We start from the raw sequence: 23,247 nt of genomic DNA, 5'->3' as shown, positions 1-23,247 counted from the left end.
GACCTGGGTATCCTCGTGCATCAGTCGCTGAAGGTAAGCATGCAGGTGCAGCAGGCGGTAAAGGTGGCAAACAGCATGTTGACCTTCATTGCGAGAGGTTTTGAGTACAGGAGCATGGATGTGTTGTTGCAATTATACAGGGCTTTGGTGAGGCCTCAGCAATAATTCTGTGTACAGTTTTGGTCTCCTTTTCTGAGGAAGGATGTTCTTGCTCTCGAGAGAGTGCAGTGAAGGTTTACCAGGCTGATTCCGGGAATGGCGGGACTGATGTATGAGGAGAGATTGACTAGGTTAGGATTGTTTTCGCTGGAGTTCAGGCCAATGAGGGGGATCTCATAGAGACTTACAAAATTCTGTCAGGACTAGACAGGGTAGATGCAGAAAAGATGTTCCCGTTGGTGGGAGTGTCCAGAACCAGGGGTTACAGTAAGGATTCGGGGTAGACCATTTAGGAAGAGTATGAGGAGACATTTCTTCACCCAAAGAGCGGTGAGTCTGTGGAATTCATTACCACAGGAAGTAATTGATGCCAAAACATTAAACATTTTCAAGAGGGAGCTAGATATAGCACTTTGGGCAAATGCGATCAAAGGTTATAGAGAGAAAGCATGACTGAGTTGAGCCATCAGCCATGATTGTAATGAATGGCAGAGCAGGCTCGAAGGGCCAAATGGCCTCCTTTTTATCGTTTATGTTTCTATATTAACAGAAAATTTACCAGCAAGATCGTGGCCTAGATAGTTGGGTTTACCTGAACAGTGAGGTTTGAGGTGGCTCCAATACTGGGTCTCAGTAATGCAATTAACACGGTGCAATAGCTCAGCAGCAAAGACTAGAGTAAAATCTACCTTCGGACCATCAGATAATTGGGTTTGGGTCGACCATGTGGTAATGAGACAACAGTTGGGAGATATGTGGGTTGGTGCAGTTGATCAGCTTGCTGCGTCAGTGGCCTGGATTTTCATGCCTCTACTATGTCCTGACAAAGGTTAGGGACATTTTAAAATGGCGAATGGGACCCAACTTCATGATTCTCAACCTGCTTCCTGGCACTCCTAATTTTCACTGGCATGCAATAAGGGTGCTGGCAGCAAGCCTACACCCTGCATTCCTGACCTGGTCAATTCCATTGTGGGGATCTCCGAGGGGCACCCCAACCACCACCAGAATTTCCACATAACCTAGCCAGCTTTTTCATGACTCATGGTTCACGGACCTCAGAGGTTTTGAACTATAGTCTGGATTTAGGAACATTTTTGAAAGTTAAGTTCAAAAGGTTTTATTAATGTTCCCATGTCCCTTCCATCGAGACTCAATGGCATGTCCCCCTCACCCACCCACCCCAATGGCCCATCATACCCTCCATGCGAAACCTTGGCCTTTCCATGCTCATTCATTCAGTATACACTCAGTACAGAACTGGTGAATCCTGTAGTAACAACAGCATGTGTGAAATTGCTTAGGAAAAAAATACAAGTATATATAATGAGGCATGGCAAAGAGACCAGCCACATGAAATGATGATGTGAGTGGGAGATTACTTACACACCTGGATAGAGCTGTTGACTTTGCTTGTTCATCATTTTTATGTGGTTACAAGTTCTTTTTTGTCAATTTTTCAAAGTTTATTTGCACAAGATTAAGAATGAAGTGCTTAAAGCTTATTTTATTGATACTTTTAATAGTCTGATGATTATAGGGTTGTAAGGAACACAATTTTCTAAAGAATTTGGAATGGGTGTTTTAAAGCAGTTTCACACACATTATTGTTACATACGGTTCATTGGCTCTGTACGAAGAATATACTGGCTGAGTGGCCATTTAAGGGCGATAAGTTGGCTTGGCAGCTCTAACGGGGGTGGGTGTGGGGACATGAGTTCGCATGGGGAGCTGATGGGTGGGTAATGGGATGTGATGGTTAGAGGGCATCAAATGTAACTAAACAACTGGGGCACAGTTCCAGAAAACCAAGCCTGCGTGCCTCAGCATTCAGCCACACCTGAACTGCTTCTGGGGAAGGCAGGCCCCACTCTGTTGGGGTACTGTTTCCAATGCAGGTTTGCCAAGTCAGGAAATTTCCTGACGAGTTACCTGTCTCGAGTCTGGCCCTTGGGGTCTCAGGAGCTACGAAACCAATTTGGGGCAAAGGCCCTGAAGTCAGGAGGCTGGGTGTGAGATTGGGTTGGTGATCCTGAAAAACATGAGGCAGGAGTTGGGGTCAGGTCAGGGGCTTGGGGTTGGGATTGGTGCGTGTTGAAAGTGGTTGGTTAAGTCACCAGGAGCCCAGGTCAAGATCTGTTTGAGATGGGAAGCCTGGAGTCAGAAAGGCAAGGTACCAGCAATTTAAGGTTGGGAGCACGAGCAATCAGGACTGTGAATGATTAGGGTTCAGGCTTGGCATCAGAACGTGAGGGGTCAGAGGTGATCAGGGTTGGGACCTGCAGCGTGGACGATTTGGGGGGGACGATTGGAGAGGTTCTGGCCGTTCACGAGGGTGGTACCTTCTGGACCCACCAACTGTGCCCAACCCCCTCTCCCCTCTCCCCTCCCCCCCCCTCAGGTTTCCTGGTGGCAAGGGGTGCATTCAACAGGACAATCTGACAACGGCGAGACCAGAAGATCCTGCCACTGGCCAACAGTGGGCCAACTCCACTGTCGTGAAATACGTGGCAGGAATATAAGAAGATTTTTATATATACACTCCCACATACACACATATATAACCATTATATGTATAAATACGTATATACACATATGTATATATCAAGATTCACTGACACATATACATTGTTACATAAGCACATGGGAGGATTTCATTTAGAAAGCATTAAAGATAATTATGACTATAGAAAAACGGTTTGGAAACATGTTGGAATTTTACTATTATCCTAAATAGTAAGTAAATCAGCCAAGTCCCAAAATTAACAACCATTTTGACCAACATATCTAGGCCAACTGGAATTTCCATTGACTATATATTAAAAAGTGATTCACAATAAAGGGCTAGCTCACTATTTTTTTTCCTCACTGACAAATTGGTAATTCAGTAATGCATAAAAGGTCATCTAGAATGAGTTACCGAGACAAAGAATAGGTAGCGGGAGAAGACTCATTTTACTCTCACTGAGCATCAGTGCAGCACAAGTGGAACTGCAATAACACACCCAAATTGGGAAGAGCACCCTGTACCTTACCAGCCTGAGAGATGTCTGCTTCTGAAATCAGTCATCCTTATGGCACCTTTGTATGTGATTGTTGAATTATTGTCAATTGGTGATTAATTACAGGCAGTTTTCTGCTGCCTAAGATGGACTGAGACTGCCCAAACTGTTTTCATTTATGATAACAGCTGTCAAGCTAAAAAGAGACAGAGATCGAAACACAGATTCCATTCCATCTGCCTTAGCAGAATTTAAATTTGTCTTCTCCAGGTGAAAGGCCAATACAGTAAGCTCCTTTCCTCCTTCACCCACACAAAACAAAATTCAAATCATGCTCAGTTCAGTACTTTTATCAGCATATATTGGTTAGTGGGGGGGGTGAACATTTGGCAGGACAATGGGAGAATTGCCCTGCTCTTCTTCAAATTGGTACCATGGTATCTCTGTATCCATTTAAGGCAGCACCCTCAGCACTGCATTAGTATCAGCCCAGATTGTGTGCCCAAGTCTCTGGAATGTAACTTGAAACAACTTTGTATGCTTCCATCCAGACTTTTAAACAAGCAAATGACTACAAAATCAAAAAGGTGCATCAAGTCTGGCCTTACTATCATCAGTCTTGGGGCAAACAGATTCTCACTAGCACTCCGCACAAAGATCTGGTGCAATTTCTCTCTTTTCCCTCCAATATTACAACAGTAGAACTGAGGCAAGCAGGGGAACAAGAGAAAGACTAGGGCCCATGGATGCGGGGCAGCACCCTTGATGGCCAGCCTGCATATGGGGTGCCGTTTGAGCTCAGAGGTCATCTGTAAAACGTGATGGATTTACAGGAGTAGGTTAGGTAGACAGATTAAATGTTCCATTCAATGGGGGAAGGTGCCAAGCTAATAAACGGCTGCATCTGTGACAGTGCTCCTTACTGTGGGAGGGAAGGGGTTTACCCTCTATTGTCTGATGACCCCAAACCCTTTGGCCCTTCTTGTATCCCCTATATGTAATCAGCAACCAGGAATGGACATGCCCTCGCACCTCTCTGTAATCTTCAGCAGCGCCCACCTGACAGTGGTCTGTGAACTTTTAGGATATTCGTCCTCAAGATTTAGGAGCCTGTTTGCCAATTCAATTTGTACAGAGTTTCATGGCTGCCTCTAACAAAATTCTCTCTGGGTCCAGCCATTGGGACTTTCCCGTTCCCATTCCACATTTCATCCCAACAGTGGGAATGGGATCCAGACATGAGATGGTTGATTGGGGATACTCTACAGCAAACAGTAACTAAACGGCAAAGTTGCATTTTTATAATCGAGCCGTGAAATAATAAGAATTGTAAACAGCTGCTTACTTTTAAAATGAAGGTCTCCTGTGTTCTGCAATCCAACACAAGTAAAACCTTGAGAAACAAATGCAGACATTATCAGGTCTCCATCAACACAGAATGAGCAGAACATTGTATGCACATTTATCCCAACCAGTTTGCAAGTTGCATTTAAAAATGAATTTACTCAGATCGTAGAGAACCCCAAAAGAAACACCTAAAAATGGAATGACAGAAAAATGCTGGACAAATGTTTTCACTGTCTCCTCTCCTCTTCCCTCATAAAGCCTGAGAATATTTACAGTGTGCTGACATGAAGAAAGCACATCTGCGAATTTTTTTTTAAATTGGCCGTCGGCAGATAGTTTTCCCAAACAGGTGTTTTATAAATGACTGTAAATCAGCCCCTGGAAACACCTCCTCCAAGCCAGGCGAAACCAATGATAATATAATTAGAGCCAGATACATCAGGCGAGTAGATAGTCTCCATCTGTTCAATGTCATATTTAATCACTTTTACTTCTTTAAATCTGCAGCAATTGAGCTTTCATAAACTTACTTACTAAAACATGAATATTTCTGCTGCCAAGTCCTGTGGAATATGCATGGAATACAGCTGGGTTGTATCTGACCCAACTGGTGCTCTATGATGTAAACAGAAATGCAGTATTTTGCATTTTAATTATTTATCTTCCACAGTAAATGCTTTGGGGGAGGGAGGTGGCAAATGCCTTTCCAAAACCAGTTAACATTTTGCCGCAAAGTGGCTTTTCTCCCTCCCCTCCTCCTGTCATGATGGAAAATTGATTCCTTTCCTCTATCCAATGTACCTGCTGTAGTTACAATAGTGGGTACTTGAGGCACAGTACCACAGACCAGTAATTTGAGTGCAAATTTTTAATAGTTGGTTTTCCAACTTGCCTGCCAGAATATCTGAAGAACATGTCCTAACATCAAATTGCAAAGTCAAGTGGTTTTATGAAGGTATTGAAGAAAATTTTGATTTTTTTTAACAAACTACATAAGCTGCGATTGATTCAGTTATTTTTAAGACAGTTGGGAGACTGCAGAAGACTACTACCTCCGTGGGTGTTTCTCCAATATAAATGGACTACAAGTTAATATCAGTAGCCACATTCATTCACTGAGGATTCTTCAGCAGTTTTGGCATGTTAACGATCTATACATTTGGATCTAGAGTCAGTAATTTCTTAGTCAATTCCCACAATACCATCAGCATTTCCTGCAGCAGTGACTCAAAGTTCCCAAACAGTTAGTTACCTGGAAAGCTCAAGAAGCCACAGTTACCCTGAGTACCATTTCCTTTTAAGTTGAACAGTTACAAATTTTAACAGTCTTTAAATTTTCTGTTTCTGTCAATTTTGGGCATATTAAACTTTCATTAGCTTTTGTTTCAATTTTTTCTCTACTTCTGTTGATCATTTAGTTTTCTTTGGTGAATATTACCTTTAAATGACATTTATCAGCAGACAATTCAGATGCCGATTTCTGGGATATAGACCACGTGAAAAATCAGTCTTGTCCTCAATTCAAGCACTCCTCAGTGAAAAAACATTCTAAGTCTGTATAAAAGATACCCTGAATATGGACTTAGATGGAATTATTCAATTCCTTCCCTCCTGGCGGAGAAATTGGCTGCATATCCTTCCTAAGGGCAGTGACCTAGTGGTATTGTCACTGGACTAGTAACGCAGTGAGCCAGGTTAATGCACTGGGGACCCAGGTTCAAATTTGAACTCAAGAGAAAATCTGGAATTAAAAGCCTAATGACGACTATTGTCGATTGTCGTAAAAACCCACCTGGTTCACTAATGTCCTTTAGGGAAGGAAATCTGCCAATCTTGACTGGTTTGGCCTACACATGACTTCAGATTTCAGGAAGGCTCTTAAATGCCCTCTAAAAAGAACAGGCAAGCCACACATTTCAAGGGCAATTAGGGATGGGCAATAGATGTTGACCCAGTCACGAGATACTCACATACCATGAATGAATTTTTTTAACAAGTGGGATTTTGAAAATGTCTGTGAACCTCCACATTTCTGACACGAGCAGTTTGGAATGACCAGCAGTTCAAATTTGAGCCCAGTTTGACATGCAAACACACGTTGATCATAACTGAACTTTTCCAATTTATTTTCATTAAAAGTCCTTAATGGTTGATTAAAACCCCTCAATTTAGTACACTTCATCACTGCAATTAACTCTGGTCTCAGTCATATCAAGAACCAATTAGGGCTACTGCAACTAAACAAATGGGGGCCACTACATTGTCCTCGCTGGCTATTCAGTGACCGCTGCTGAACAGGGGGTGTGTGCACATGCCAAGTGAGGAGAGGAACAGTCAGTTGTCACTGTTCATGTACATGAAAATGAGCCATGTGGGCAAGGTTACGTTGGGGGGGGAAGAGCGAGAGCATGGCGTTGAGATAGAGAATCAGCCATGATCACATTGAATGGCGGAGCAGGCTCGAAGGGCAGAATGGCCTACCCCTGCTCCTATTTTCCATGTTTCTGTGATAGTTAGCTTTATTGAAAAGACAGCAGCCTTACTGTTTCACCAATAGGCTCTCATGGAATCATGGAACTATACTTGTAACAAAATAATCAACTGGAAGAGGACACGTTCTTCTTCCCATCTGGATTTATTGCTTACCAATATAAACTAACTCCCTTTGTAGGATATAAATGGAAAATATTTTCAAAATGCAGCAACATTAATTATAGTTCAATAAATTTGCTTATATATGCTACTGACTTTAATTCCAATGTCCTAACCAAATACCAGTAAAACACAACTGCCCCAGGGGTCCACCAGCTGCTGTCACCCAAAATCCTGTCAGGCATCTTCACTGCACGGGTGCCCAGAGTAAAGAGGCATCGTGACTGAAGGGAGAAACTCTAGCAGAGGAGAATGGATTGTGCATATTCGGGGACAAAAGGACAGGTTTGAGGAAGATTGCCAACTAGGACACAACGAACGATTACATATTATAGCAGGCAGGGAACAGACAGAACAACCATCGAGACAGAGAAAGGAAACAGCAGAGCTTCCAAACAGATTCATTTAGCCTAGCATTTATCTTTTTGAAAATATTTGACTTGGATATTAACAAAAAAACCTGATTATGAGCTTAGCATGATTGTGAGCCAGAAATTCCAGGTTATAAATTCTTTGGGAAAGACAAGAAAATTGATAAAGAGGGGTAGTAGTAATATTGATTTTTTAAAAAACAAATGCACACAATTAGAACAAAAGAAAGGATTTCACTCGGGTTGATCAGGCTTTGGAAACACTATAGACAAAATTAAGGAACTGCAGAGGATGTAAAAACTGGTGGGAGTTGTCTACACATTCATTACAACAGTGATCTAAAGGGAGAATGTACAAATATAGAAATTGGGGAAGCATGTAACAAAAAAAATCTTAAACCACTAACAAGAACAGAGTTATATTTTTTACTAGATTTAATGGTAGAAACAAACTAGATGGTTAACAATTGGGCAGGAAAGGTACATGAATAGAATGATGGTAATCTGATTGAATTGATATTTGGATCGTGAACGAGAAGAGGCAGTCTCAAACCCAGGTTTACAGTTTTAAATATGGAACACACTGAAGGGATAAGAAATGATTTTATCAAAGTTAACTGCAATGAATCATTAATAGGTAAACCTACAGATACAGTGGGAAGTATTCAATGAGGTTATTTAGTATAACAATAAAACCAGCACTTACGACTAAAAGGATAAAAGGTGCCATTTATTTAGTTAGGCAATTATGTTCAACAGATGAGACATCAATCTAAAAGGAAAGGTTTACATGAATGCAAGAAAAGTTAGAAAACCACATAACTGGGAGAGCTATCAAAAAGCAACATCATGATACAAAAAACAGTAAAGGAGGAGAAGCAAAAGAAATAAGAAAAATCCTGCGTGCAAAGGATATCAAAGCTAACAATTTTTGAAATATAAGATAAACAGACAGGCTAATGTCAGATTATGAAAGGGAAAGGCATACAGGAATATAACGGGCAATAAAGAAATTGCAGACTTGTTAAATGAGCACTTAGTATCTGTTTTCACAATGGAAGTTAAAGGCAAAATACCAACATTACAAAGGAACCCAAAATAAAGTCAACAGGAAGAATTTAGTGGATTTAATAAAAGTCAAAAAAAGGCAATAAGGAAAATAATGGAACTCAAAAGATAGCCAAATCTCCCGCATCTGATGGTTTCCATCCTGAGAATTGAATAGATTAGAAAATTGCAGATGCAACGACCATAAGTTTCCAAAGTTCAGTGGGTTCAAGAATTAATTGGATTTGAAAATTACAATGATACACCATTACTTAAGAAGGGAGGGAGAAGAACTTGGGCACCAGGTACCAGCCAACTGTTACAATGTTATTGAAATGTATCAAAGACTGAAGCCCCAACATACACAGGGAAGGGGGATTCAGAGTGTGGTCAAGAATGCGCCAGATCTGCTCAATTTAGCAGCAAGACCTCATTACAACATTTTAATTCAGTTTCACACCCAGTATCCTGTCAAATTGACAAGCTAGACTGTCAACGGCGATAGGATAATCTGCAGCAGGGAACGCAGTCAGGTACCCTGGAGAACGATTTACAGAAACAAGAAATGAATCGTAAGCTTCAGATTGCCACCAGCGTAGGACGGGGTGAGGAAAAGTGAAAGGAGGGGTGTTTAGAAGTCTTATCAGGGAGATCAGAAGCCTCAACGGTGGGGGTGGAGGAAATCAAAGGTCCTGCGAGAGAGGTCAAGGGAGCACTCAGCCTGAAGACCCCACCGGCGAAGAGTAGTTACTGGAAGATCAGATTGGGAGTCTACAATGGGAGGAGGAGGAATTTGCCACCCGGTAACAGGCACAGAGAGCTATGATTGTCATGTTGGAAGGTGCTGTCTAAGGGGCTTTGGTGAACTCCTGCAGCGCATCTTGTAAATAGTACACACTGCTGTTACTATTCACTAGTGGTGGAGGGACTGAAGGTTTGTGGATATGGTGTCAGTCAAATTGTGGGCTGCTTTGTCCTGGATGGTGTTAATTTCTTGAGCGTTGTTGGAGCAGCACTCATCCAGAGTCTGGATCTTTATAGTGCCCATTCCAAATCCATTTGGTGATTATGAAAGCACCTGGCTAGAGTAAATGAGGGATAGTTTCCTGTAAATGTCCTGAACTTTACTCTAGTACGTCAGCCATCCGCCACCTCCAGTGGAGTCCTGATGCAGGCAGTGGGAATGTCAATCTGTTTCAAGAACAGCTGATCAATTACAGAACCTCGATCCTGCATTTTCTGCATTGTGGAATATTTTGAACAAGATGGAGAGGGAGACCGGAAGGGTCAGGAACGGCGAGGGGGCTAATTGTGGGGCACTGGATCCAGTTGGGCAGGTAAGCAAAAAGACACTTATTCCTGGATCCAGCAGTATTCACCTCCTTTTCCTAGACCCCAAGATCCAGCCGGTCAGAAAGTGGTGAATAAACAGGGGCACCTATCCATCTGTATTTAAACTGAGTGCAGGTAGGTTGAAAATGGATTCAGATTTTTAACCTCTCATCGAAACTGGTCCAACTCTGACCTTTTTAGCCAAAATTTCCAATAGTGATGGGACAAAGCTGTGATGGGTGAGATCATCTACTTCAGATCCTTAAAAAAAATGCAGAATATTTTTCTAAGGTGAGAGACTTGGAACTCTTGACCTCATGGATGCTCAAACTCTCTTGGAAGCAAGAGAGTTTGAGTGGTCACGTACAGGTATCATTATAATCTAATGCACAGGTATGAAACAGAGTCAAAAGACTAACAGAATGTTGGCATTTAACTCAAAGGGCTGGAATACAAAGGGGAGGGAATTATGTCCTAGCTATATTGAGCCTTAGTCACACTCCATCTAAAGTACTGCGTATAGTTTTGGGCACTGAAACTCAGGAAGGACTAATTGGTTGGTGAGGAGATACAGCATATTCACCAGAACGGTGCTAGAGTCTAAAAGCTTAAATTATGGGAAAGGTGGAACAATTAGGTATTTATTTCCTTGAGTTTAAAAGGTTGAGGGGTAATCTGAGACGTCTAAAATGACAAATGAGTTCAAGATGCAGAGAAACTATTTTGTCTGATTGGAAAAATACACAAAAAAGGGGGCATTATCTTAAAACAAGAGCGAAGTTCTTTGGAGTGAGCACTATTTCAGACAAAGGGGAAGTGCAGATTCGACACTCTTCCCCTCAAAGCAATGTCATGATGCTGGGTCAATCCAAGATTCAGAACAAAAGATTGGGCCAGAAGCTTTCACTACACTGGTAGTAAGTGTGCCCCCGGGTACAATAAAAAATCCCAAATGTTTCCCCAAACCCCCACCCCCCAGTGATCTGTCCATGCCAACCCTCCCACTCTGCCTCACTCTGGCCTTCGCGATCTCCTCCCCTAACTTACCTTTCCAACCAGCTCAAGGGACAATTGCTTTTGGGACTGGATGCAGTTTCGGCAGTGGTCGTCAGTCCAGATGGCGCTGCTGGGTCCAAAGAGCTGCCAACCACTTGACTGTCAACAACTCTTAGGGATGGAGCTACTTTCTCCATTAGGGACAGAAGGCCTGTCCCGTGCCAATTAAATGGCCCGCTGGGGCAAGGACCCTCACCCTTCATGAAAAAAGTGAAGATAGGAGCTAAAAAAAAGTTTTAAAAATGTAATAAATTACGCAAAGTAGCTCTAACAAAATTACTATTTCTAGTAACAGCACTCCGTGATTGTAAAATGTTTTTTTTGGGCTGGTTCTGTTACTTATCTCATTTTGTTAATCACATTGCTGTTGAAAAACCCAGTTAGACCCAAGGTGCAACATTTTAAGGTGTGTTTAACAGCTAGGAAGGGTCAGGAGAGTTGGCCTTCTCACGGATTTCAATGATTGTTAGCTCCAGGAGGAGCCACCGTACGTCTTTCAACAGATGTCCCAGGCTCAGGATCTCCGCACCAATCTGAACATGCCCAATATTGTCGACATTGTCAGCGGGCCCTCAAATCCTCCCCATCCTCCAAACCTGCTGCAATATCTGTCTGACCTGTTCAGCTCCCACACGCAAAAAAAATTTTATGTCAGCAACATCGATTTGCATGAATTCATCAGCATGTAAAAGGAAATATCTTGTAATTTAATTTCTATTTCGTCAAAGGAAATCTGGGTCTCAAATTAAAATGAGGAAATTGAAACAAATGGGGACACGGGAAGAGCTAAGCCTACATTCATCTGCTAATTTAATCAGGCTTTTGCCTTGTAATTTACTTTCAGCACTCCTAGTGTTAGATTAGAAAAAGAAGCTGCTGAAAATGATTCACTGTGATAGTTAAGACAACCCCTCAGGATTCTGCTCAGTCTCTGAAGAATAACATAATTTGTGAAAGTGCTTAAGAAAATTAATATAGTTTGGCACATCTGTTTAATACAAGGTCACTAAATAAAGTCTCCTTTGAAGATATGATTGGAATGTCAAGAGGGTCTCATTAATTTTCTCTGTATAATACTTTATTTCCGTCTGGGTACCAGTTTTCTTCACAAACATGAACCCAAGGGTTAAGATAAACATACATTTATGCAGATGCAGGAGGGTGAGAGAGAAAGAGAAAGTGAGAGATCACGATAATAATTCACTCTTAAGAAAACAAAGCTGTTCATATTATGGTGCAATAAGTGGCGAGGTTGTTACGTGGTGTTCTGTCCTTTCATTTCTTGCTTCTTCTACACCACAATTAGTTTGCTTCTACCGTGTTCAGTGTGGAAGCAGGCAGCAATACAAAACATCACGCAAACTGAAGGCACGATAAATGTCAGGCAGCGAGTTTAGGTTAACTTTAGTTTTCCACTGACCCTGACAAAACTACATGAGTCTTGCCCTTAAGGGTTAGGATGTCACAATAACACTCGACTGAATCACCGGCATTCACCTATTATTCTGCATCACTTACCTCATTCTGTAAACATGGAGTAGCATTAAGCATATGTGGGACAAAACTGAAACCTACCTACAACTATCAGAGTAAAACAGCCTCAGGGTCTCGTAGCATTTAATGAGGCAATCACATAACCATAAACGTATCATTACTATAGTGCTCTGAACATTGAACCAAAAGTCTTGCACCTGCAAATTTCATCATATTCTGCTAATTTTGTCAACAGATTATTCTTCTCCCCAATAAAAATGGTTTACATTTTGACTTTGCTGCAATAGTGCTCAAATACAACCCTGTTACAGTGGTAACACCCTATTTTTGATTTGCATTATATTGGTCTTCTTCATTTTTGAGCATTTGATCTCTGGTTTTGAACCCATAAAATCTTCATTTTACATACTTCTGTAAGCAATACTTTGCACCTGCGGTTGTTGTTACTGTCCTGTTCACAAGTTGTCAAACCGTTAGTCTATTAAAAGTATTTGATGTGGCCCAAGTTTACAAGGCAGCATTAGTAATTACAGCAACTTGTATTTATACAGCATGTTGACTGTAATAAAGAATTACATTTACCAGTTGTTTCAATCTTACAATGCAATATTTAAAAAGGCCATATCGAATTATCTCCGCTAACTTATAATACAACAATATATACCCAACACAATCTTACAATCCTACTTAAACAAACTCACTTTGCTCCCTCGGTTTCTGTAGAATGCAGGCAAACGAAGTCATTTTTCTTTTGTTTCCTAGCTGTCAAAACCAATAGCTTCAAAGCTACAACCTCAGCTGGTGGTTGATTTATGGTTAAACCCTTGAAATGATGCTGAAGAATTACCTTGTCAATCACCCCAAGGACTCTGAAGGCCTTCAGCTCCTCTGCAGGATTCCTCAGATTCCAAGCAGGCCTTGAACTTAGTGGTCCCGGAGGCTAATAGAAGATATCAAAGGTATCACATCAATCACAGTAACACTTAAAGGAAGATGGCCTACTGGAGCAAATGCCAAGTTATAGAAAACTAAATTTGTCACAGAACAGTTGTGGACAAGATCAAAAGGTAATTTGTTTCCGCTTCAAACCTGTGTCTAGTGCAGAGGAGAATCCCCGTAGAAATATTTATTTGGTTAGGATACAGTCGTTATTAAGTTTAGAATGTGACAGCTGTTTGCAAATATCAACAATGCAATATTAACAAATATGTCTCCCGTTGTGCAAAAAAAACCTAGTACCTCCAGTCAACAAAATCTTTAGGACTTAAAAAAAATTGCAAGATGCAAGATATAAAATTAACTGATGATTAACTGTAACAGATTTGAGCACAGGTCCTGAAAATTTGCAGCCGTCTCAGTTGAACTCCTAAGATAACATCAGTGGGTCTACACTGGAACAAGTTTGAAATTCAGCTGAGAATGGATACACTGGGTCTCCAGTGTATGGCCTGTTGGACCCACTGGCTCTTTATATCAGGAGTTCCTGTACTCTGGACCTTCAGAGTAAATCAAGTATATATCAAACCAGAGCTTCTTAACCTATCACTAATAGGGATGACTCCCCAAAGAAAGGAAGGTTTTAAAAATTGTTGTTTGGCAGTGTAGAACTTAATAATCCTGAAAAAAAATACATATCACCAAAGTTTTTCATTGTGCACTCATCAGGACAAGTGCAAAAATGCCCAATTCCTCATTTTCTCCTGCACAACAGGTCTTTGCTTTGTTGCCCTGCTTAACGCTACTTAAAGTTGCTTCTTCCTCAAGGCTGTTTATATCACTGCATGTTCTATCATCATCATTGCGCACATTGGGTATTATCATGTGTCAACGTCCTCATTGCACTCATTGGTGTCTTCTTCGCATACACTGCACGTAATCTCATGTCAGTCAGTTTAATGGTCATCTGAAGTCAGGTTCCCTGGTCTGATTGGCGCCATTGTGAAAAAAAGCGTTTGCACTCAACAGAACTTTTGTTTTAAACCCAGGGGCAAAGTTCTGAATGAAGAATATCCAAGTTTTTATTTCTGAAAAGCAAAATGTTCAAGCCTGGGCTTTTCATCTCTTGTAGAAAAGGAGGCTCATTTCTTGCCTCTGCAGGCTGACTTTAATTTGGAAACTTCAGGAATGCCTGCTTTGCAAGAGGCCCATTGAAATCTATGCAAGAAAGGTATTTGTTACTGTACACAGATACAATAATTGCTTTCATTATCTAAGGGCTTATTTGGATGAAAGATACAGGATATATCCTGAAGGAAGCCAATTCTACAATCATGTGCATAATTTTGAAGCTCTCAAGTCTGGCCCTTGTTCAAGTATGCAGCAAGTGAGGCAGAAGCCATTTGAAAACCAATGAAAGAGCCATTTTCAGCAAGCAAGGATCAGCACTGAGGCTCTAAATCATTCAAAGCCATCTCACTGAAACACTTTAGGGATGTCCTCAAAGCTTCCCTGATGAGGTCAAAGGACTCCAACAACTCATGGAGACCAACTAAAATGGGAAGAGGTTCATTTGGGAAGACACCAAACATAGAGAGACTTCAATAGGAATACACAGAGGTTAAGTCACAGTGGTGGAGAGAGTGCAAAAGCAACACCTACCCACGTGTGGCAGAGTCTGGAGATTGCACGCTAGATTATCAGCCATCCCAGAACCCATCGTACAAAACTGGAAGCAAGTCACCCTCAAATCTTAAGACGACAAGGAGATTTGCAAATGTTACCCAATTTGTATTTATACAATAGTTCTTTTATTTTGCGAACCATTTCAGTGAGGAATACAATGCTGCGCATGTAGGTACAGTATCTCAACTTACACATTGGGTTCGCTGAGTGAGAAATGTTCGAAGGAACCCAATTCCAGCTTTAACACTGATCCCTATGGGAATACATGATTCAATTAAAATTGGTTCACTTACTGTCACTAATTTCAAGAACACAAGCACAACTTCAAGTGAGGTGTTCTGTACTATAAATTATTGTGATTGTTTGAAATCTGGTATTCTTGCACTTGTCCTGATGGGTGCAAGATGAAAAGCTTCAATAACATGTCTCTTTTCAACAATAGTTTTTAAATTAAAAAGCTTACTATGACCCAATTTTTATGCAAGCTGTGTTGTCTCTGAAAGGCAGCAGCAAGGGAGTGGACAAGGGAAGCGAAACAACCTCCTTGTCAATGGAAGTCCCCCAAGATTTGACCTTAATGAAATTGCCAATAGCAGGAAATAAAGAGGTTTTTCACTGTACTACATAGCATATTTTCCAAAAACTAACTGAATACATCAGTTTTAGAGTTATGCGCCTGGATCTTCTGGTCCTGATCCTCCAGTCAATGTCAATGCTGTGTGCACTGTCACTGCCCAAAAATATTTCAGCTCTCCAACCATATTGTGTTATTTCCAGCCCGTACTTAGAAGTATAGAAGTAGAGGGTCCGCATAGCCTTTCCAGAACAAGACAGTCAAGTGCAAGAAAGGGTGAACGAATACAGGACACGTCCCCTTTTTACAACATTATTATGGGAAATGTCTAAATGTCATAAGTTTTTCAGTGGATTACTAAGTGGGTTGGTGAGTGAATGACTAAGCGAGCGAGCAAGTCAGTCGTGCAAATAGAAGCATGTAGTCGAACCTGGGTGGGGGGTGATTGTCAGACCGGCTTGTGGAGTCAGAGGTAGGGGTGGTAGGTTGGGGGAGAGGGAGGATCTTGTTTGTGCTGTTCAGCTTCAGTACACAGGGTGATCACCGAGTTATACCAGAGCTCATAATATTTCCAGGGCAGGTATCCAAGTGAGTCCCCCATACCTGCCCACATCTCTAACCCTGAGCTCAGTGTTGGAAACTTTCGCATACGACACAAATTAGCTCATTGCACAGTCAATCTCAATGAGTCAGGACTTCAATCACAACAGGAAAATAAATCCAGGTTTTTCTGCTCTGAGCCATGATTAGCTAAGAATCATCACTAACTTGTAGGGAAGGAGAAAAGATATTCTAGTATAAAAGGGGAATACTTTAAATTCCAAGAATCAAGACTCTTGCACCTAAAGCTCACTTGTCTACTCCACATGACACCCCACCGTCGAAGATGCCATCTTTCAGTTGAGATGTTAAAACAAGGTCCCAATTGTCCTCTGCCCAGGATGTGAAAGATCCTATGGCGCTATTTTAAAGAAGAGCAGGAAGTTACTTTTGTGGCCAATATTTAGTCCTTAAGCTGCATCACATACAGACCGTTCATTGCAAGCTCCTACAACAGCAATCTAGTAAAGTGGCTGTCGCCCTTTCTACATTACAAGAGACTACACTTCCAGAAACAGTCCATAATTAACTGTAAAGCACTTTGAAATGCCCAGTGGTCATGAAAGGCACTGGATACATGCATGTCTTTCTTTTCTTTTCCATTACTGACAAGGGAAACTTGCATCTGCTCTACATTCTACATTACTGGGCAACATAATTATTGGACAAGGGTCACTGGTAAATTGCATGAGGTTTGAAAGCACTTCAGCAGCAAATGCATTTGAATCTTCAGTTCTGGTTGGCAGAATTTGGACAGAACTGGTGTCTTTGCTGATCCCTCCACACAAATAGGGCAAAACTGTCACAGGTTTGCTGACCTATGGCAGTTGGGTGGGGATCCAGTTGGTTGCAACCAGCTAAGGCTTTAAAATCAGAAGTCTGGCACCAATACAATCTTGACTACTAATTAGATATCTGCTTCAGGAAACAATGCAGAGGACTGTCAGGTTGCTACCATTTCAAGTCTGCTCCCACGTACTGCTATTAAATTTCAAGATAGTTATTTTTAGAAGTCTGGTTTCAACGAACAATGTGAATACTGTGGAAGCAGTAGTTGTAGTCCTTCAAGAATATCCCTAAACATAAATACTGGTCTCTCGCTTGTCAGGAATGTCCTTGCTGTTCCCTTCGCTACAAGGCAAAGACAAGTACTCTTTGCGAGTGAAACATTTGAATCTCTTGCCCTTCACCTTTGTCTCACCTTTCCAGTGCTCAGACCCTGGGCATTTTTAATAGTAATCCTCTTCAAATACATACCTGCTTGTTTAGTTGCAATTTTAGGGAAAAAAGTTTGCAGAATTATCTAATAGGAAACATTTGGGTCAAGCAGGGCACAATACAGACACTAAATTAACATGATTAGCTGTACTCGATTGCCAGCGCTGTAGATAACAGAGACCATACGAGAGCAGATGTGTGCATAAAATCAAATTAGAGAAACTCCAAAACAAAGAAATACTGAGAAGGTGGCTCAAAATGGAATGAAAAATCAATTTTTCCAGATTTTATACCTTCTTTCAGTCGGACAAGATGCAACAACAACTAATTTGACAGATGGAGAAAGGGATTGAAGGCGGTAATGGAAAGAAGTGTTTTCACAGTAAACAAGGATCATGAGGCCTCTGGATGACAAAGAACAATGTCATCATGATTTCCCTAGGTGCAAATGCAAACCTTAACCATGGCATGTGATATAACAAATACATTTATGTGATAACGGGGGCAGATACTTTGCACATGATCATCTTATTTAGAAGGAGCCAAAAAAAAGACACTATTAGCTGGCCTGACACCAGGCTCACTTTTCCAGAACAAGAGATATTTAGCACAGAAGTTTGCTCTTTAGTCACTTACCTCCCAGCTGAAAGACACATGAACAATACGCACCAAGAAGAAAAATGTGGAGAAGAAAGGGATAGAAAATGTGTAAAAGTTTGAAAGATCAGTCACAGGATTGAAAATTTGCAAAGTCAGCTTGAATGGATTGTGAATACTGAGAGATTTGCCCTGAGGAATCCTTGGTTGAGCCCAAGTGAAGTGAAAAGTAAGCAGAATTTTCAATCGATTTCAAACCTGAGCGAGGCAAAATTGGATACACATACAAGGATAGATGTGTGCTTGTATCTTTTACTTGCATGGTTTCATTCTTCGCATTCTGCACAATACCCTGACAAACCAGAGTTAAACGCTGTCATAAATTAAAGACAATGGACAGTAAACAAACAATAACAAACTGGATTTGAAAACAGGCACTTATTTTTAGTTTCCTTTTTGCCTTTCAATAATCTTCAACAACTGTACAGTTTGATTTTTTTCATAGTTCACCATCAAACAAATTATAGTTTAAATTTCTCATTGAAGTTCAAGTAGCCGCCACCTCCTGTTTTGATTTTTGTGCATTAAACAAAAGCTTGTTTCAGAAAACTAATGTCGCATTGATGTAAAATACTTACTAAATAAAAGTAGAAGCCTTTCTAATGTAATGTCAGTAAACATCGTACTTTCTAGGAAAGACAGATCAATTCTGTGTGGGGATTGATTAACTCTGTTCAGAGTGCAGCAGAGGGAAAGGTCAACTGCACATGTTTAATCCCCCTGCAGGTTGTGGTAATTCACGGAGGCCCATCATTGTCAACAACCTGGCTTTCACAGACAACATCGCCAAAGAATTGAGCGTGCTACAAGACATGGCCACTAGTCTCGACAGTAGTGGCACAAAAGTTAGTCTGCACATCAGCTGCACCAAAACCAATGTAGTAAGGGCTGTTCAGCAAAAAGGGCTCTCCCATCACCATCAGGCAACAGGACATCAAGGATGTTGACCACTTCCCCTACGGAGGAAGCAACATCCCCAGGGAGGGTGATGTTGAGATCAACAACCATACTAGAACCAGCAAAGCAGCACTGGTCAGCGGCTCCACGCAATGTGGCCACCAAGTATCATCAACACATAAAGCGATGGCTCTACATGTCTATAGCACCAACACCTGGGAGGTTCTCCTCCAGGTCACTCACCATTCATGCCTGGCAACATATTGCGGTCCCTTCACTGTCGCTGAGTCAAATTCCTGGAACTCTCTCCCTAACAGTGAGTTTACCTACACCTCAGGAACTGCAGTGGTTGAAGAAGGCAGCTCACCACCACCTTCTCAAGGGGAACTAGGGCTGGATAATAAATGCTGAATGGGTAACCAGCAGTGCCGACATCCCATAAAATGAATTTCAGAAAAACTGCAATCGACGCTAGCGAGGCATGGAAGCGAAGAGAAAGGATGTCACATAAATTGGACGTCATTCACCAGCACTGCCTATGTAAGATCCTGGGACTCACAGGAAGGTGGAATTTTACTGGCTTGCCCCGCCTATCAATGGATCACACCTGATTTCTCGGCTCTCACAATGGGTCTCGCCAAAAGTAGGCTAGAGGCTGAATAATTTATTTAAATATATTCAAATTTGAATTTGCATGTGGTTATTGAGCTTGGCGGGTCAATTGTGCGGGCTCACTTGCCTTTATGGACTCGCTGGGAGAGGTTCTGTCTGGCAGGAAAACACCTGCTTGCCACGAATGGGTAACAGTCCTGTTGACCTCACCAGTGAAACTGGAGGCCATTGAGGTCCCACAAGGAGGTCTGGTACCTTGGCACTGCCACCCTGGCACTTGCCCAATGGGCAGGAGCCTAAAGGGATGGGGCCGAATGGGGAGCAGAATGAAAGGGGGCCAATCAGCCTGTAGCACACTCTGCAACCTTCATAAAATTATATCTTAAAAACCCAGCAGAAATGTATTGCTTTGTATCAATTTGAATTCTCAGAATATTGTACAATGTTTATCATGAAAGGAGGTTTTCCCGAGATATTGTATTGCATCAAAATCCCTCAGCTGTGAGCAGTAAGTGGGAAAAATGTGTTTTCTTGTATGAAATGATCCTTGACGCCATCTCCTGATAAAATTGGGAATGAAACTCAGTTTATCCTTTAACATGAAGCTGGAGGATCAGGTGTATTCCATAAGGAGCACACTGTTCGGTCTGGTAAATATTTCCTGATAAATGTCCTCTCAAAGAAGACCAAAATTAAATTTCAGAATCTGCTCTCACAAGGTATTTCTAAAATACAAAGCTTAGACCTGAAGCACTCACTTGAAGACAAGACTTAAAATATAGGACATCAAATAATGCGTCCACATATTATAATGACAACGCTAAACACAAAGACATTTCCTGCTTACTGTACAAAATATTCCCTTTTATCTTGCAGTTCAGTTTGGTCTATTGTGACTTTCACTACATTCCACTCTAGGATTATATTTTTAATGGTTTTTAAAATGCTAAACAATAATGGGAAACTGGCAACACAGTATCACTAATTATAAAATGGCAAATTCTGCAAATGGCTGTTTGGCGCTTATCCTCAGTGGGCAAATTACCCAGGCACCTTCCCAACAGCAAGCTCCAGAACACTGTTGGCAAAGGCAGAGAAACAGGTCGCCCGCCTGCCACTCGGCCAATAAATATGGGATGGAGCAGGCTGATAACCTGAGAAAGGTTCGGCAAAAAAAACTGAAAACATGGAGACATTAAAGTTTGAAAAATAGCTATCACGTAGCAGGCGTCTGTTTCAATAGTTAACAATTTACATCTTAAAAGCTTCGTTTTAATCGACACAAACTGTACTCGTTAAGGCATACACAAAAAAAAAATCACTGGGCACGTTCCTGCAGAAAGAAAATTACCTTGACCAGAAGTGGCAATAGATTTTCATACGTAAGATGAATTTTTAAAGTCCGTGGATTGGATTCTCTGGCTTACCCACGATGGGAGCTATTGGCCGATGGTGGGGCCTTCTAATCCAGGTGCTGTGAATGGGATTTTCCACGGACTGCAACCTATGCTGCAGGGAAACCAGCAGCGGTGGGGGGGGAGCTGGGCGGAGGGTCACCATTGGTGGGACTAGAAGATCCCACCGGCAAGAAAAGCCGGAAAATCACCCCCCCCCCCCGCCCCCTGTGTATTTTGACGCTGTTCCCAAACACAATGAAAGTGCAGACATACATACCGTTGAATGAACTGAACCATTTTCCACAGACGTCCTGAGATACTGAGTGGAGATCTGCTCCGCACGCATCAGGTACTCCGCGGTCTTCCTCTTCACCGCTTCGCGGCGACTTGGGCTTGGTTCGCCTAGAAACGTAAAAGACGACGGGTTAAAGACACTTAAATACACAGTGAGAGTTGCAGCTTGTCCACCACTACGGCTGGGAGATTTTTAAAATTAATACAGCAACTGCAAATTACTGGAGTGGCTTATACACTGGATTATATGGTAGTCAGTTTTCAAATTGAAGCTAATGTCACAAATGGCACAAGTAATTACCATCTGTGAAAACAATATACTTTTTGGCCACATCACCACATATTGGCTACAGTATTTAGGTTTATTAATGCAAAATACAAAGATTTCATCTGTCAATCATTGGAGTAGAACTTTCTTTATGCTACACTGCCTCTTTTCAATTATGTTCTCAACTGGTATAGATGTCAACTGTTTCTCCTGCGACTCAATATTTCAAACCATTCTCTCATGTGCAGTTACTAAAAGGCAATAGACACAATTCATTCTTTCCTGCCTAATACCTCTGCCGAGCAGTTTTTGAAACAAAGTCAATATATTCTGCGTGATAGGATACACATTAAATGACTGCAAATTTATGCACAGATCAATTTACAGTAGGTAGCACAAAAGAACTGTCCTGGTGACTGTAAATTATTGTCTGATAACAGTAAATCTACCGCAAAGGCAAGCACGTGAGGGTCAGAGAGAGAGAGATCTTTCATCAGTGCACATTTATGTAAACTTGCACTGTTTGTCATTAGATTCTTTACTGTCAACAGAGTGCAATTACAGTGTGCCAAGTTTGTAAAGGTAGTTTCCATTATAGATGGCAGCACGGTGGCACAGTGGTTAGCCACTGCCGCCTCACAGCACCAAGGACCTGGGTTCAATTCCGGCCTTGGGTGACTGTGTGGAGTTTACAGGTTCTCCCCACGTCTGAGTTGGGAGTGGGAGGGGTTAACTCTGGGTGCTCCAGTCTCCTCCTACAGTCCAAAGATGTGCAGATAAGGTGGATCAGCCGTGGTAAATGCATGGTGTTGCGGGGGGAGAAGGTGGGGGGTGGGGGTTGATGGTGGTGGCAGGATAGGATCCTGTTTTGGAGTGTCGGTACAAACTCTATGGGCCAAATGGCCTTCTTCTCTTCTTCTGCATCATAGGGTTTCTATGCGAACACAGAAATTAACAAAAATAAGGTGGGGAAACTTGCATTTACATAGCAGCTTTCTTTATCATAGGATATCTCAAATCGCTTTGCAGCCAATAGAGTATTTTTTTTGAACGTGTGGTCACTGTTGTCCTGTAGGAAACATAGCAGAAAAGTTGCACACAGCAAGATCCCACAAATGGCAACCAGACAATCTGATATTGTGATGTTGATTGAGGGATAGATATTGATCAAAACAAAACAGGGATCACTCCACTGCTCTTCTTCAAAATAGTGCTGAGAGATCTTATGCATACACTTGAGGGGGCAGGTGGAGTCTCGATTTTACAGCCCATCTAAAAAACAACAGCACTGTGAGTGCAGCACTCCCTCAGTCCTAGACGGTCAATCAATTTCTAGCCTCATGTCCTGCAGCGGGATGTCAATCCACTCTAATTGCTGTCTTCTGTATCCAAACTTAGACAGCAGTTCATTGGTGCTTCCCACTGACTCCATCTACCTCTGTCTATTTTATCTCACTGCAGGCCTTGTGATTTTAACTCTAGATTCTCCCCATTGTCTCCCCTCAATTCCCCAGTCACCACTAGGACATCTGCATCCTATTAATCCGGCCCTGTGTTCATTCTCAAAATCTCAAATCTTCCATATTGAGAATACCCTCCATCCTGTTGATGACCAGAATGGCTCCAGGGATGAGGAACTTCAGTTGTG

At 41.7% G+C, this 23,247-nt stretch overlaps 1 protein-coding gene across 1 annotated transcript in view; it reads right to left on the bottom strand.

Moving 5' to 3' along the window:
* rps6kc1 (ribosomal protein S6 kinase polypeptide 1) overlaps window positions 1-23,247 on the bottom strand; it is a 154,151-nt gene that overhangs the window by 42,873 nt on the left and 88,031 nt on the right. The window contains exons 8-10 of the mRNA XM_080200515.1: window positions 21,315-21,439; window positions 13,308-13,400; window positions 4,507-4,554 (exon numbers count right to left, since the gene is read on the bottom strand). Coding sequence (XP_080056641.1) covers window positions 4,507-4,554; window positions 13,308-13,400; window positions 21,315-21,439 — 266 coding nt within the window. The remainder of the gene's footprint in view (window positions 1-4,506; window positions 4,555-13,307; window positions 13,401-21,314; window positions 21,440-23,247) is intronic.

This window comes from Carcharhinus amblyrhynchos, chromosome 12 (genome assembly GCF_965287045.1).
Source record: "Carcharhinus amblyrhynchos chromosome 12, sCarAmb.v2.hapA, whole genome shotgun sequence".
NCBI classification, from domain to species: domain Eukaryota; kingdom Metazoa; phylum Chordata; class Chondrichthyes; order Carcharhiniformes; family Carcharhinidae; genus Carcharhinus; species Carcharhinus amblyrhynchos.
The sequence above is the reverse complement of the archived record's forward strand: the minus strand, read 5'-3'. Positions and strand labels throughout refer to the sequence as shown.